The 15,820-nt window shown below is 56.4% G+C and overlaps 6 protein-coding genes across 6 annotated transcripts; 2 read left to right on the plus strand and 4 right to left on the minus strand.

Moving 5' to 3' along the window:
- The first annotated feature begins 65 nt into the window (after nt 1-65).
- Nucleotides 66-4,189, plus strand: BO80DRAFT_412473 (nitrilase). Its single transcript, XM_025718023.1, has 9 exons — nt 66-600; nt 654-1,184; nt 1,819-1,873; nt 1,935-1,983; nt 2,034-2,550; nt 2,605-2,667; nt 2,715-3,041; nt 3,096-3,551; nt 3,606-4,189. The coding sequence occupies exons 1-9, from the start codon at nt 124-126 to the stop codon at nt 4,182-4,184; spliced, it is 3,054 nt and encodes a 1,017-aa protein (XP_025572875.1). The 5' UTR covers nt 66-123; the 3' UTR covers nt 4,185-4,189.
- Nucleotides 4,190-4,339: 150 nt separating this feature from the next.
- BO80DRAFT_427346 (uncharacterized protein) lies at nt 4,340-6,099 on the plus strand. The gene is made up of 4 exons (XM_025719985.1): nt 4,340-4,625; nt 4,670-4,944; nt 4,992-5,107; nt 5,159-6,099. Exons 1-4 carry the CDS (start codon nt 4,346-4,348, stop codon nt 5,853-5,855), a joined length of 1,368 nt encoding a protein of 455 aa, XP_025572876.1. The 5' UTR covers nt 4,340-4,345; the 3' UTR covers nt 5,856-6,099.
- Nucleotides 5,897-6,770, minus strand: BO80DRAFT_328839 (SDR family NAD(P)-dependent oxidoreductase; the record flags this gene model as incomplete). Its single annotated transcript, XM_025715170.1, has 3 exons — nt 5,897-6,130; nt 6,182-6,429; nt 6,479-6,770. Coding segments are annotated over 3 exons (774 nt in total), but the record flags the coding sequence as incomplete, so codon positions are not given.
- Nucleotides 6,771-7,347: 577 nt separating this feature from the next.
- On the minus strand, nt 7,348-7,751 carry BO80DRAFT_361378 (putative quinol monooxygenase; the record flags this gene model as incomplete). Its single annotated transcript, XM_025716006.1, has 3 exons — nt 7,348-7,539; nt 7,581-7,608; nt 7,669-7,751. The coding sequence occupies 3 exons, from the start codon at nt 7,749-7,751 to the stop codon at nt 7,348-7,350; spliced, it is 303 nt and encodes a 100-aa protein (XP_025572878.1).
- Nucleotides 7,752-8,164: 413 nt separating this feature from the next.
- Nucleotides 8,165-9,502, minus strand: BO80DRAFT_361462 (UbiD family decarboxylase; the record flags this gene model as incomplete). The annotated part of the gene is made up of 4 exons (XM_025716014.1): nt 8,165-8,957; nt 9,011-9,219; nt 9,284-9,369; nt 9,451-9,502. 4 exons carry the CDS (start codon nt 9,500-9,502, stop codon nt 8,165-8,167), a joined length of 1,140 nt encoding a protein of 379 aa, XP_025572879.1.
- A 3,379-nt stretch (nt 9,503-12,881) lies between these two features.
- Nucleotides 12,882-15,132, minus strand: BO80DRAFT_457368 (NAD(P)-binding protein; the record flags this gene model as incomplete). The annotated part of the gene is made up of 5 exons (XM_025722228.1): nt 12,882-12,944; nt 13,007-13,706; nt 14,004-14,132; nt 14,385-14,460; nt 14,529-15,132. 5 exons carry the CDS (start codon nt 15,130-15,132, stop codon nt 12,882-12,884), a joined length of 1,572 nt encoding a protein of 523 aa, XP_025572880.1.
- Between the last annotated feature and the right edge of the window lie 688 nt (nt 15,133-15,820).

Raw genomic sequence — 15,820 nt, forward strand, 5'->3', positions numbered from 1 at the left:
GATGCCAGTCCGACGGGCCCACCCGCTCCGATGCATTTATGCCGCGGCTTCCCCGCATCACCGGTACATTTTCCGCATTACCAATTCTTCTCTGTTCCATCTATAGTTCTTAATCTAGTCAACATGCCACAGAAGATCACGGTCGCCGTGGCTCAGGCGAGCACCCAGCCGACGGTCGCCGCCACCTTGGATGCTCTGGCGAAAGTGACTCGCCACGCGGCCAGCCGCGGGGTCCACTTGATCCTCTTTCCCGAGGCATATCTGGGGGGTTATCCCCGAACCTGCGATTTTGGCACGGCGGTAGGCGCTCGTGCTCCCCATGGCCGCGACCAATTCCTCGAGTATTTCCATGCAGCGACCGACCTGGGGGACACCCCCGCCGGAGCCGGCGATGACTGGGTGAACCGGAAGTTGCCTCTACCCCGGGGCAAGGAGTACCGCGGCGATGGCACGAGAGAAGCGCTGGAGAAGATCTCTCGCGAAACGGGCGTCTTTATTGTGTGTGGTGTGATCGAGCGCGCCGGCGGTAGCCTCTACTGCTCTGCCATCTATGTCGACCCGCGCGACGGTGCCCTGGGCAAGAGAAGAAAGGTCATGCCAGTGAGTAAAATTGTGGCACGAAAGGAGGCACCAGGTTGCTAACTCACTGCTAGACTGCGTCGGAACGTCTGATTTGGGCCCAAGGGTCGCCTGCCACCCTCAAGGCTGTCACCACCGAGCTCAATGGGGTCCGTCTGACTATTGGATCTGGCATCTGCTGGGAGAATTACATGCCGCTGCTGCGCCAGAGCCTGTACGCCCAGAATGTCAACCTTTACCTAGCCCCAACCGCCGATTCCCGGGATACCTGGCTACCACTCATGCGCACAGTGGCCGCGGAAGGCCGCACTTTTGTCCTGTCCGCCAACCAGTGTGTGCGCCGCCGCGAACTGCCCGACTGGATCGCGACCGCCGCCCCGAATGGCAGCAATGGAGAGGATTATGTGTCCCGGGGCGGTTCCTGCATTGTGGGTCCGTTGGGAGAAGTCCTCCGGGACCCCATCTGGGAGGTGAGCACGGATGATACCGAGGATCCGAGTGCCGCGCTGTCAGTGGCGGAGATTGACCTGGAGGATTGCGAGCGTGGTCGATTGGATATGGACGTGGCGGGCAGTTATTCGCGCAATGATGCTTTTAAGCTGACGGTGGAGGGGTTGGATTTGAACCCCCCGCCGCAATAGATGACCGGAGCTGATAAATGAATGAATGAATGAAAGGGAATAAATACTATTAAGGTCAGCCGAACTCCATTGTAGGATGGGAATATAAATTCGCTCGGATAGAAAGTCCTAGTGGTATATTCTCAGCCCAAGTGCGAACCTCAGCTGGGAGCACTTTCCTGATCGGAGCGTACTGAAGAAAGCATGTCTTCTACTAAGGTCCAGGTCCCTCCAAGTCAAGCATTTCCTGCTCGAACCTTGTCAAAGAAGCAGTTGTCCCACCTTCCTCCAGGCGATGCAGAGTGTGGCCTCAGGCCGTATTCCTGGCCTGGGCTGGGAATGAGTCAGCTCTTACCTCAGCGGCACCAAACCATTCTGGAAAAGTGACTGGACCAATCATTCCTCCGGCATCACCATCCTTGTCTCCTGCCACTCAGTGGATGAATAGTACTACGCAGTCACCAGGACGAAGACTGGTAGTATGTAGTAAGGCTTCCCCAAACAGGTCTGCACAATGTCGTCCAGTCCTGCGCCGACGCCTCGCCTGGCGTGCCGACGCTGTCGCATTCGCAAGCAGAAAGTAGGTGCTAGCGCAGTCATCCATAGCCACTGCTAACAGCAACCTCAGTGCAGCCAGCAACGACCATGTACCAACTGTGTCCAGGCAGATGCTGGTAAGCGGCTTATGGTCTTGCATATTTGAACTGGCGAGTACTCATACCCATCCGGAATTAGCCTGTGTTCCTAGTCAACGACCGGCGAGACAGAGTCGCGTCAATCCAGAGTGAGCTGCCATCACCGCGCTGGGGACCATGCAGACGCTGACACCCTCAGATACGCTCGTGCTTTGGAAGAGCGGATCCTCGAGCTCGAAGCCGAACGAGGCAGCGACCTCGATCTGCGCTCCGGCCAGCCGCTCGATCCTGACACACCCCCCAGCTTCAGGACAACGGACGTGCGCACATCAGAATCGCAGGGACCATCGCAAATGCCGATGCTAGTAGATGAAAGACCTGCAGATGTGGCGTCCCCAGCAATCCGTGTCGTGCCCGATTCCTTGCGGAATCACCAGGACATTCAAGCCGCAAGTACCCCTTCGATTACCATGCTTCCTGCCCTCGCCCCGAGTTCGCCCAATCCGATGACATTAGACGAGGCCAGCTATGAGACACGGATTCCACCGCAGACCCAGGATGAACTGGTCCGCGTATTTCTGGAGCGCGTAAACCCGCGGTATCCGTTCCTCCACGAGGAAACCTTCATCGCTTGGTACGATACGTGGAAGAGCTCAAGAAGTCTGGGAGTGCCTCTACCGCAAGACGAGCGATGGAAGGCCTTTTTCATCAAGATGGTGGGTTGAAAGCCAGTGGGTGATTCCAGATTGCGGACTGACATTCTGCGGCAGGCTTTTGCGGTAAGCCTTCTGATCGCCCCTCGGGTCTCAGCCAGGGATATGAAAGCTTCCCAGGTAGAAACGCTTTCGTTACGGGTCTCGTGCCCCGCTAACGGCTGCAGGCTCTGTATTTATCTTCCATGGCGTCGCTGGATACTGTTTTCTCTTGTCTGGACCCGGTTTTGCACGCACAAGCCTACCTACTTTGCACATTGCACGCCCTCCACTCGCCATCATCGCAAACCGTTCTGACCATGATATCGGCCGCCATGCGTTGTTGCGTGATCGCACAGTTGCATCTCCCTACGATCGAGTCCAAGGCCGAAGACCCGCTGTTGGAGATGCAGATTCGACGGCGTGTGTTCTGGTCCGCGTATGCCATCGATCGCCTAATTAGCTGGGTCTATCATGTCCCATGCAGTCTCGTCGATGAAGACATCCAAGTCGAGGTGAGGCCCCCCTTGCCAATCAAATAATACTGTGAAACTTACTTGGCGGGACAGCCCTTTGCCAACATGAATGATGATGAGATCAAAGCATGGCAATCGAGGACCGATCGGCTAGAGCAGGTTGAATCGGTTCCTCGGAGGACGCAGGTATCCTCTGCCCTGCATCTCATCCGAGGCAGAAGGATCCAGTCCCGTATCCTGAGCATCATGATGCGTGCCGATTATGGACAACGGTTCGAAGAATCCCACCAATGGCGTCTTCACATGCTGGAGGTTCTCAACCAGTGGAAGGCACAGCTGCTGCCCCATAGTGACCCCCTCTCCAGTGGATATACCAGCGAAGGATGGGTGGGGATGCTCTACAACTATACAGTCCTTCTCTTATACCGGCCCACCCAGCAGAACGTATGTGACATGGTGGTGGAGCGGTGCATCAAGGCCTGCACCGACATGGCACTGACATTTTGGAAGTATCTGAAGGGTCGTCAAACGGCTCAATTGTGGCCGGGTGTGAGTCCTGGGTCTTTACAATCGCTAAGAATGCAGATACTGATAGAAATGTAGTTGTTAAGCCAGTTTGGGATCGGAATCACCCTCCTATACTGCTTATGGCTCGTGCCCCCATCTCGCCGACCCGCCGCTCTCCAATCATCCAAGGTTGGCACGGCTGTCCGAACATGCTCGGTGATCCTGGCAGTCCTTTCCGAACGGTGGACCCAGGCAGAACCATTGCGAGATGTGTTCGATCTTCTGGCAGACGCGATTCCGGTCCATTGTGGGCCTCATGATCTGGACGGAAGCCGCATCTCGACGGATGGCATACAGCATCAGCTGCCAAGACTTAATGCGATTGTCGTCAACAAAGACATCTTGCGAATGCTGACCGAGATGGCGACAGAGGACTATCCTTGGGATGAAGACCGAACGGCCAATTTGGCGGGATGGTCATCCAGCGATGTGCATACGGCCCACGACTGCCCGCTGTGTTGGGACGCCCCAGCCGGCCTGGAGGGCTTTCCTCCGGTCGGATTTGCGCCCGGAAGCTTGTGGCCGGCTTTTGATGGCACTACCGCCCACTCCTTCACCGTCTCGCCCGAGGGATACCCATTCTTCCCGGGTTTGTTGGGTTCAATCGAGTTCTGATGGCGTCTGATGGCCTGTCTTGTCTGGAGAAGACCCGGCTGCCTGCTCGCATCTGGACTATGCTGTTCATGGCCTAGCGGATGCCTGGCCTCCCGCCGATGCCCCCTCACGATGTCCGACACCCGGTCAACCCAGTTAAGAAGCTTGGTTATCCCCCCAATATGAAGCCGTCAGAGACCGAGGAAGATCATTTCGTCTTCGTGAACATCTCCCAACCTCATGAGATCAAATCCGCCTCCACTCAGCGCACCATCCGGCGCCGCGTCATGCGGGAGATTGGGAGGTCGCGCCGGACACACCCTCGGCCCCTCACCTGGAGTCTGGCCCTGGAGCCCTCGGCGGATACAGTGGTGGAAAGCATCCCTCCATGCCTGGACCCATGCAACACCACCTTCTATCCCACTCCCCTGGATGCGAGGGGCCTACAGCTAATGCACTTCAGTACGTCCCCTGGCTATATTTTCAGACCGATTTAACCCCCATAGTGACCAGTGACCGCGACTATGTCTTCCGTCCGTTTCGGACGGTGTGGTTCACCATGGCCTTGACCGATGCCAGCGCTGTGCTCGTGGCCTTGGCCAACGCGGCCATGTTCCTCGATCAGAAGCTGCGGGCCCAGATGTATCGGTACGAGACGAGTGCTGAGTGTCTGACTTACTACGGCCAGTGCGTGCAGCAGGTGACGCGGCGGTTGGGCGATGCTCGGGAGAATCTCAGCGAAGGGGTCATCACTACCATCCTGGGGCTGATGTGTCACGATGTGAGTTCTTCTTACTGCAACCCAAGTTGCCAAGCTAAATCAATTAGCTGTACGTTGGCATGTTGGATCGCTGGAACACTCATATCCGCGGCCTCGGTCGCATCTTCCAGCTGCGGGGTGGATATCAGGGTCTAGCTGCCAATGTGGCACTGTTTGCGGGCTGGTACATCCTCCACAAACCCCTTCTTGTATTTGTGGGCTAACTGTGTTCTAGGCTGGATGTTGTCGGGAGCCTGATGGAGGATTCTCGCCCCCGGTTGCCTATCCCGCCAGATTTTTCTATCCAGTCCACTGATGCTATGACTCCCTATCTGCGAAGCCTGCTTGACGACATCGGTTCAGGGCATGACTCGTTCTGGAATATTGAGGTTGCATTCAGGCATGCTAGCTTTATCACTCAAACCGTGGAAGAAAATCTTCGCTGTGCTGCGGCGCCCTGGAAACACGAGAACAATCTGACCGTGATCGAATTATTTGGGCTAGCCACACACTTCCTGCTCTGTATGCCACGGCCGACTGAAGTGGAATGCAATGCAACGGGCGTTCAACTGCTGCAAGAAGCAACACGGCTCGCATTGTTGATTCTTCTCGCAGCTTTGAAGCAAGAGGTGTTTCTCTTTACGTCTCAGGAACGCGACCTCTTGATGTACAAGTTCTCAATGCTTGTTCCGCAATTGCGCATGGTCGATTATGATGGCTCTTTTCTCAAGCTCTACCTCTGGGTTTTAGTGACAGTGTCCCTGCTATCTCAGTCACACCAGCCTCTGCTGTATTTCGATGACATTCAGTCAGTACTCGACCGTCTTGGCATTACGAGCACCGAAGGGATGGATCTCGTCAACAGTATTCTCTCAATCAATGTCCTGGGAATCCAAGCAACAGATCTCCTTCCAGCACTTGTCGTATCTTAATGTACATAAACCCCAACATGATGCAGATATTCTTAACCACCTACAATCCCCCCACTAACCGAGATCACCTGTCCGGATATCCACCGACCCTTCTCCGAGCACATTAGCAGCACCGCATCCGCGATATCCTGCACGGTGCCTAGTCTCTCCTCCACCCGGCTGAGAGGAACCAATGTCTTGTTGATTTTCTCCGCCACATGAGGGGGCAGACCATCCGTGTCCACCGGGCCAGGGGAGATGGTATTGATGGTTATACCGCCGTGATTGCGACCCAACTGGATATCCATCAGCCACCGCTTTTACCAGAATAAGGAACTATTGCATACCTCCATCGCCATCGAAAATGTCAGCGCATCCATCGCCGCCTTCGACGCACTGTAGAGCGGCGATCCCGACACGCCCAGCTTCGACGCCACGGACCCGATATTAATCACCCGGCTGTACGGCGGCATGTGCGCCACCGCTGCCTGTGTGAGGTAGAGTGGACCAAAGACATTGACAGCAAAGGTGGTTGCCATAGCCTCAGGTGTAGCACTGAGGACTGGCCCTGGGACACCGGTAGCGGCATTGTTGACTGTCTCGTCAGATGAAGCCAACCCAGGAACAGAAGATGTTGGACAAACCTAGGACATCGATCTTTCCAAACGCAGCAACAGCTTCCTGTATCAGTCTCTGCGCCTCCTCCGGACGGGAGATATCTGCCTGCACGACGAGGGCCTTGCCACCCGCGGCGGTGATGGTCTCTGCCACCCCAGCGGCGGCGGGAGCCGTGGACGACGAGACATAGTTCAGGACGACGGATGCGCCATGATGGGCCAAGAGAGTGGCAATGGCCGCACCGATGCCTCGTGTCTTGCCGGATCCGGTGATGAGGGCGACTTTGCCCTGGAGGCTGAGGGAGTCTGGTTGGGACATTGTGAGTGATGGTGGTCTGGTCGGTGGATTTGGACGGGGGATAGGACCCCTTTTATGTCTTTTCTCATGCCCACCAGAAGGCGTGGGATGGGCTCGAACCTCGAAGTGAGATATTTTCATGCGCCGGAGTGCTGGTCATAGCTAACATGGAGATGAGATGAGGCTATCCCCGCTTGCCTCTTTGGGCAAACGGTCCCCGGCCCCTGCATCGTGCGCTAGTGCGAATCCGGTTGGTCTGGGTGGAGTAACCTGACAATGCCTGATTGGTTATGCTTTCTGGTCTGATCTGGCTTTGGCCTCAGGCCTCGGCGGCTCACGGCAGATTGATCCATGATTCATAATGGCTACATCTTCGCAGATGGGCTGAGTCAGTCCGGTATACCCGGCCAAGCAGGATGCCAGTTGTTGGGAAAGATTGAAAGACATCCACTACGAGACCATGCTGATTCTATTCGACACCATCCCATTTTCTAAAGGAATATACCCCATCTCTCCATAAATCAGAATACAATACTGTCGTCAATAATTTCACCCTTCGTAAATTTCGTTCAAAAGTAACCACCAGGTCTTCTGCATCCTACCACGTAGGCAATACACAACAACCCCTCACGCGCTCAATCCACAAAGGTCCCCCATTAGAGCGCTTCACCATACCATACGGCGCCACCCGGGTCATCCGCTTAAACTTCCGAGGCCTAACATACATTGGCGTCGTCACGGCCATATACTCATGGTAATAGGCCTTGGTCATTTGGTTGTACGAGCGGTGCTGTCAGTGCCCAATCCCCATGACAGCCAGGAGGGTCATACCTCGGCGAACCATTCCTTGGACTTGGACCTGCAGTATACCAATTAACCCCCATTCCTCTACAATGCATGCTGCTCTTCGATGACATACCAGTTCTCAACCCAGCTCAACGTACCCGGGCCCTCCGCGGACTGATAGACCTCGAAGAACGTGCATTCGGGGGAGGACGACATGGTGGTGAGAAGTGATGGTCAAGTATGCGTCAGTTGGCAGGGTGGAAGATGCAGGTGTGTTCAGAAGATATATTGTTGGCAATCGGAGATTACCTGCTTAACTCCAGTCCCCTAAGCTCTTTGACGTTGGGGATAAGGCTGGCTGTTGATCCTGCGGGGTTGTAAGCGTGCAAAAGTTACTGTGATTCGTCGCTATGAAGCTGTCAGCAAGCCTGGGTCCACCAGATGAGACGCGGAGGCTCTAGCACAGACATGTAAGATTTTCGTAGAATCATAAGCGGGATATTGAGTAGGAAGGAACAGTGAAATGAGACTCGACAAGCAGGAGTGATGAGATATATCGGGGACGGAATACAATGGCATCTGCAAGATGGAAACATGTTTAAGCTCTATTAATCTATTTTTTTTGACAATTATGCATCGGGATGCTGCACGGCCGTGGTCACCGTGGTCCGCGACTGCTGGTTCTGATACCCCGTCGTGTCAAACTCCAGACTGCCACTGCTCGCCTGACTGATACTGCTGCTCTTCCGCAACTCTTCCGGTTCATTGGTGACGTGAAACTGACGATGCTCCCAGATCTCCAACGGCTGCTCGCGGGCGATATACTCGCCGGACTCGGTCGGATCGATCGTGGAGCGTACCTGCGACTTGTCGCCGCCCCGGAACCGGGAGAGATGGATGGTCGAACTATCCAGTCGGTTGGTGTATTTTCCGTGGCTGCGGTCGTAGGACGAGTGGGCTAAGAAGGCCCGCCAGTTGAACAACCGTCGGAACAGAGTCCAGGTCTGCGGGATGTTGGTCACGATGACGGCCGTGGCGGCTTCCCGGACATACCAGTCCACCCATTGGTCGCCGTAGGGTTTGGAGATGGAGTAGTATTTGGACATGATGGAGCAGAGGATGACGAAGGCGCCCAGCGAGAAGACGCCGCAGAGGGTGATCTTCTTGACCAAGGTGAGTTTGGCTTTGACCAGCAGGGGTAGTGGGATGGCCATGATCAAGAGATCGGTCAGGATGTTCAGCGCGAGGACGAGGATTAAGTGGTCGCGATAGACGGAACACTGCAGGCTTTTCGGCGGGACGGACCAGTATGCGGAAAAGGGTCGGCACCAGGCGGCGAAGAACAGCACCTCCACCACGACGAAGCTGAGGGCACAGAAGGCGCCGATGAGCCTGACGACCCGGTGCTGGGAAAGACCCGAGCTAGACACCGGTTAGAGCAGTGTAAAGGGGATAGGAAGATGGTTGGAACCCACGTCATGGTGGAATACAACAAGAGCAGACACGCCTTGCATCCCCAAATGGTGGCCAGCCACATCTGTTCCACAACAATGACCAGTTTACTGCCCGTGATGCGATCGGGAATGGACGCGGGGTCGATGTCGTCGAATTGGTCTGGGGGGATCTCGTTGGTGCCATGCTTTTGCACCTCGACCAGGAACACGGTGAGGAGGATATAGAAGACCTAAGGTGCTGTGAGTCAGACATGTTCGGCTGAGGAATCGGAATCCAGATGGGTATAGACATACCACGGTGAAGAGCATCACCAAGTCCTCCATCTGGAGATGGCGGGGTACACCCATCTGAAGGGTTCGGGAGACATAGCGCAGTAGGGCTGGTCACCACCATGAGCCATCAGCATCGCGTGGCAGCGATCGGCATGCAGCCACGCCGTTGGAGGGCGACGATCACTTACTGATTAACAACACCACCGCCAGCCACACCCAGGTGTTGACGCTGGAGACCATTCTGCCGCAAAAGGCGCGCTTCCTTGGTGTCGCAAGAGGAGACGCCTGATAGGGGTTGGCTTGGGAGGGGAAACGCAGGGTGTCACCCCTATTTCTTCGCTGGGCAGCTCTTGAGGTCGAGCTTGGCCAAAGATAAGGATCATGCAACCCAACGCCGCGCAGGCGGGGTCTACCAGGTGTTTAACACGGAAGAAAGGGCGCCATTGGGGAAGGAGGGGAACTGGGGGGAAAAGAATACGACCAGGCCCTAGTTCTTGTAGGGAACTAGGGATATCTAGACGAGGCCCCCCAGGCTCTGACGCAGAGAGACCCCGAGGGCATCTCCTCTCGATGGCCGGCCCACTTGCTTCTAAAACCGGAGATTTCGCGCGTGCGCACGACCGTCGGGGAATTCCATGCTTCCATGCTTCCATCCCCCCCCCCACACGTGGCTCCAGGGCCGATCGCGGAGATCGATCGGGCGAAGGAAGATTTAGATGATGACCAGTGAGCTGTCTGCTATGAGGGGTTAAAGATGGTCCATTTGGGTAGGATCGATAACAAAGCGATTGACATGGACATGGAATTGTGATCGGGGTTCCCGACTCGGTGGAATCATCCCAGGGGACTGCTGGGGGAATCCAGAACATTGGCATTGACATCACTGCGTGATTAATCCGGCCGTCGGCCGACCCAAGCCCGAAGCAGTAAGTGACCAGCATCGTATCTGGCGTGGTTCTGGCCAAACTCAAACTAACTAGCATCCGAGCGCCCAAACTTAATGGTGAAAACTCTGTTCCCCTTCAGCCGCCGGTCCCCCATCTGACCCTGCAGTGCCTGACTCAGACAATCGGATCAGGAGCAGGCTAGCCGCCTACTAGAGAGGTCCACAGCATGATAAATTAGACAGAATCGAAGGGATGCCGGCGGAGTTGATACCTCTTCGAGGGGGAAGATGGGGGATGAGACCGCGGACTAGGGCTGTTTAGTGCTGGCTGCCTGGAGGCCTGAGCCCGCCCAACCTCACCGGCCTCATTTCGGCCTTTGTCCGGTGGCTCTTTAGTGTCAGGGGGAGGACAAGGTTTCAGGCGGGCATCTTATCTCTCACCAGTCAGCGGGAAGCCATTCAAGCTTCCAGCTGGCAGTCTGGCACCTTCTGGCGACCGCCGTTCCATGGGTCGACCGGTCGCCCGGCCACCCTCATCCCGCCCTCATTCGCGGGAAATTCTCCTCTACACGTACTCGACTTGACTCCGGCTTCCATTGCACAGGGGCATCTCTTCAACCATGTTTCGGCTTTCCCGACGCATCCCGCGGCGCGGCTGGCTCGCCGTCGGAGATGATGGCAATCTCCTCCAACGTGTGTCCTTTGATTCCAGGGAAGGAGAAATACACCACGGCCAGGATCCCGATGAGGAAGACGCAGAAGACCAGATAATATATTCACCCCAGGTGGGTGATGATGCCAAGGGAGTTACAGAAAGCGGCCACCACTAGAGACCCATAGACAGCAAATCATCTCCACGGCCAAGCCTCTGGAGCGGAGCGAATACGGGATGATCTGGGTGGGAGAGCCCAGCAGCAAAGGCGTCCAGGCAATGTCGTAGTGGAAGTAGACGACAAAAACACACACGATGACCATGATGCCCGCCGGGCGCGACCGCGATTTCACCATGGATAGCCGAACAAACGCCCCAGACCAAACACAACAAGAGCATCCCGAGGCTGCTCCACAGAAACAGCATGCGGCGACCCAGGCGGTTCACCAGGAAGACCGCGACTAAGGCCACGCCAAAGGGCAAAATCTACGACAGACTGTTGACCAGAGTCTTCCACAGGTCGCAAGTCTTAATCCCAACAGAGTCCAGCACCAGGATGAGAAAGTACAAAACCACAACAATCCCATTCCATTGCGCAAAAGAGTTTAACCCCAATAGTGATCCAGAGTCACTTGCGGTGCCCTGCATACAAATTCGGCATTTAGATACGATCCACAAGCAAAAGCATCTACCCAGGGTAGCTATCAGAGCCCTTTCGCCTAATTCCTCAGAATTCCTTTCCACCTCCAGAGCATCAGTAATCTCAGCCCTCTCAAACGCGACCAGTTGGAAGAGGGCGTTCTTCGATTATCCTGCCCGGCATGATATTTACTCAAGATAGCTGAGGCATCGGCCACCCAGTCCTAGCCATAAGCCAATGCAGAGACTTGGACACCCAGGCGATAAAGTGCAGTTAAGGGACAGGATATCCAGCCTAGAGTAGGGAGGGATCCACCAGGACGAAATATTTGAAAGCTACTTGAAATACATTCTCTACGCAGTACAGCACCTACAGGACGTGTCATGCAGGGGCCTTCCAACAAGAAGTACTATTCTTCACTATACCGCAAAAGAATGACATGTTCGACTCCAAGCCAATAATGCCCGCCTCAAGCAAGACCACATCATTGTTCATAACGTCAACGGTTTCCAAGACGTCTAACCGCCAGACCCCAGCCTGATAATACACTAGGATAGCCTCAATGGTACAGCATCCTCCAAAAGCCTTGATGATGGTTTCTCGCTTCGCCACACCCCAGATCACGTACTCGACATCAGCCACCTTGTCTGGCTGGGTGCACATGGAATTTAGACCAGGAGAATTCCAGTACGGTCCACGGCCTGAACTGCGGCCGTGAGCTGGTTGTCGTGCAGAAAAAGGACCTCGACAACGGCCTTAACCGCAACGCGTTAGGCTTGGACTCTATATCAGCCAGCCACTGCCGGCAGCACTGCCCTGGCGGCATTAGATGTTGAGCTCTCACAAGAGGAGATCCGATACCCGGAAGAGCCCTACCAGCCGTATGCGCTCGTTACTGTAAGGGACTAACCCGCTGTACAGGAGACCCAGGGTAGGCTTCACCTAGGTGAAACGGAGCCCTCGATCTTCCTCGTACCATGGCGGGATGCTGGGGGGGCGTGCTGGTGTTCCGTAGGCGATATTACATTGCCTGTATGTAGCCACTAGCCACACAACAAACGAACACCCATGTCGGCGATGAAGAATTTGCCGCTGCGGAGAGTAGCTAACCAAAGCTCTTGACCAATCTGGCCCTTCATCAATCTGTCGCCAAAAACCCATGCCTGGATCCATGTCGTGGTTGCTGATGGCTGTCTACTCTTCATAATCTATTCTCCTTGGAGGGCCAGGGGTGACTTAACAGACGACATGACTCTATCTTCTGTGTCGCATGGCACGTAACTATGTGGAGATATTGACGCTTGCCGATCACATACAGGGCAGATATTACTCCCGATAGTCGCACACCCAACTGCTCCGGTAGCCTCGAGTATCCCTCGTCCGCATAGGTTAGTCACCCCCACACTCTGGATCCCCGGCAACCAATGCAGATCCTTCCAGGCTACCTGGTGGTGAAGCCGCCGTCCACTCGAATGTCCGCTCCGTTAATCATGCCACTGGAATCCTGTTTCATTGGTCAGGAAGACTGAGCGGGAAATTCGATCCACAGTAGAATCCAATGCCTACCTGACACAGAAAGAGGACCGCATCCGCCACCTCATCGGGAAGGGCAAACTTGCCAGTTGGGATGGTTTTCAAGAACGCCTCTCGCACGGTGGCCTCGCCCCATGCCTTCTGTCCCAGGGCTGTCCAGGCCACCGTCGGGGATACGCTGTTCGCGGTGATGCCGCGGCCGCCCCACTCCGAGGCCATACTGCGCGTGAGCCCCAGGAGGGCGGCCTTGGAGGCACAGTAGGCCCCATGCCGATGGAGGGCGACGTGGGCGGCCTGGGAGGCGAGGTTGACAATGCGGCCCGGGGGCGGTGGGCTGGGGGACGATTGGACCACCTGGGCCGCGGACAGGTACAGCCGGGCAAAGGCCTGGGAGCACAGCATGGGGCCCAGGACGTTGGTGTGCAGATGTTTCACGGTCTCCTCGGGTGGGGTGTGCTCCATGTCGCTCAACGACACGTAACCGGCCGTGTTGATCAGGATACTGGGGAAGGCTCGAGCCGGGGACTCGGGGGCCAGAACCTCTTTTTCCAGAGCGCGGAAGACGGACTGAACCGACTCGGGGGCCGTTATGTCACATTCGTAGGTCTGGATCTCGTCGCGGGAGGAGAGCTCGCCGTAGCCGGCCTCCAGCAGCTGGTCTCGCCGGGCCGCCTCGAACGGGGCCGACAGAATGGCCAGTCGGGCTCCTTGTTGACGGAGCTTCTTGCCAATGCTCGAGCCCAGACCACCTGGCAGGGATGAGGAGGTCAATACGACGATTCCTGGGTGTGTCTACCGATCAAGGGGAGGGGTACCCTACCAAGGCCACCCGGGAGGATGGCTAACCGGCGCGCAAAGGCCATGATATCGTTGCACCGAGGGGATGAAGAGGATGATGGAGGAAAGCAAGGAGCAAGGCACCCGTTTCACCGCATTGATCCCATCTTACGTCATCTCCCCTGCCGATCGGCGTTGCATCTCATTCATCTCATTCATCCCATTCATCTCCTTTCGCATCTCACATGCTCACGGGGCGGTCGAGGCGGATAGAGACTTCCACCATGCATCTTCCGGAGTCCGTATCGCTAGGTGACTATCAGGCCAGTGTGTTATGTACATGGGGACGAGTGTAGAAGGCCAATGCCACCGTCTGAGTGCTCTGAAGCCCGAGCCTAGCCCGTTATCGTCGTCTGCTGGGTGGTTACGACGCCCCCGATGATTCAGCAACGGCGGTGCTAGTTACATTGGCGCCCAAGATAACCCTACTGGGTTTGATTTCATGCGTGCAGAAGTCACTGCGGGAAGCGCCCCCTGACCACCCCATCGGTCCTGGACAGCCCTGGGCGGGTCCGGGACGACCGTGCCGGAACTAGAACAATCCAGGCATGTCCAGCGTGCTAGGTTGGTCTACTCCATACCTTCGTCTAGCCACAAGGCTGCCAGAGGGGTTGCCGTCACGCCCTTCCCTCCACCACCGGGAGCACATCCTCCAATGCATCGATGATATGATCCGGCTCCAGCCTCTCACACTCCTCCGGATCCCCCTGGCCATAACGACACCAGCACGATTGGGCCCCAATGTTTTTCGCGTAGTGGATATCCGTCAAGGTGTCCCCCACCATCAGTACGCGACCTGCGTCCACTCCGCCCTCCGTCCCGAGGGTCTGCAGGTTGGGCCACAGCACCTCGGTGAAGCTGGACGGGTCGGGCTTGCGCTGCACGCCGGCCAAACCATGCCCCAGGATGAGGGAATCCGGGAAGTATTGCAGGAGGTCGGTCTTCTCCAAGGCAGCCTTCACGGCGACCACGGACTTGTTGCTGATGATGGCGATGGGGACCTTCCGGGCGTGCAGGGCCTCCAGGACCTGTCGGGCGGCGGGATAGGGTCGGGTTCGGGACTGGCCGTGAATGGCATAGAGCTCGCGGTAGGTGGTGACCCAGGCGGCCTCGTCGAAGGCAAGGGGATCCGGGTGCAGGCTGCGGAAGGTGTCGCCGGGGGGCGCGCCCGTGGAGACCAGCGGGCGGATGTCGCGGGGCTGGGGCACCGGGTGGGCGGGCAGCAGCTGCTGGAAGGTCAACTGGATGGAGTGTTGGATGGCCTCGTAGGTGTCAAAGATGGTGCCATCAAAGTCGAAGATGACCAGATCGTAGGGATCCATGGTGGAGGTTTGGGATGTGTCAGGCTGGAAGGAATCGGCGGGAGAAAGTTTGGGTCGGGAGAGATTCCGTACGGAGTAACTAACTACGGAGTATTGGGGGGTTGACTCACCCACCGCCCGCCAAGGCTCCAGCCGCGGCCCGGGGGGCTGTCCACATCCCGGCCTGGACATCAAACCTTCCATGTAGATACTCGATACCTACTAGAGCTGTACGGGGAAGTTATAGCATACGTCCTGACCACCGATACCCCCCCCCCAACCCCCAACCCCGAATGTCATGTCTTTAACATGGCATTCGCGTTATGCGGAGACCCCGCGGCCTGAGGCAGGAAAGACCCCCAGGCGGTGGGGGTTTTGCCGATTCTTTCGCCGAGCCCTTCCCAATCCGACAGGCGGAGTGTGGATTCTGTATTGGTGGGATCCAGCGTACCTAGACAAGACCTGTTTCGTGGTGGTAACTCGCAAAAGCATTCTCATGTCGAGTGGTCCACATCAAGACATACATGGGACGAACTGCAGACCCTAGGAAGAGACGGGAAGGAACACGCCAGCATGCCCAAGATCGATGCCTACGATGGAACAGAAGGAGTGTGCAAATGACAAGCTGTCAGGTACCCCACGTGGAGCATGAATTGCCCCTCTGGCTATCCTCGACCTCGCTTATTCACATGGTCTCTTCCCAGCTTTC

Source organism: Aspergillus ibericus, assembly GCF_003184845.1.
Source record: "Aspergillus ibericus CBS 121593 unplaced genomic scaffold BO80scaffold_35, whole genome shotgun sequence".
Taxonomy (NCBI): Eukaryota; Fungi; Ascomycota; class Eurotiomycetes; order Eurotiales; family Aspergillaceae; genus Aspergillus; species Aspergillus ibericus.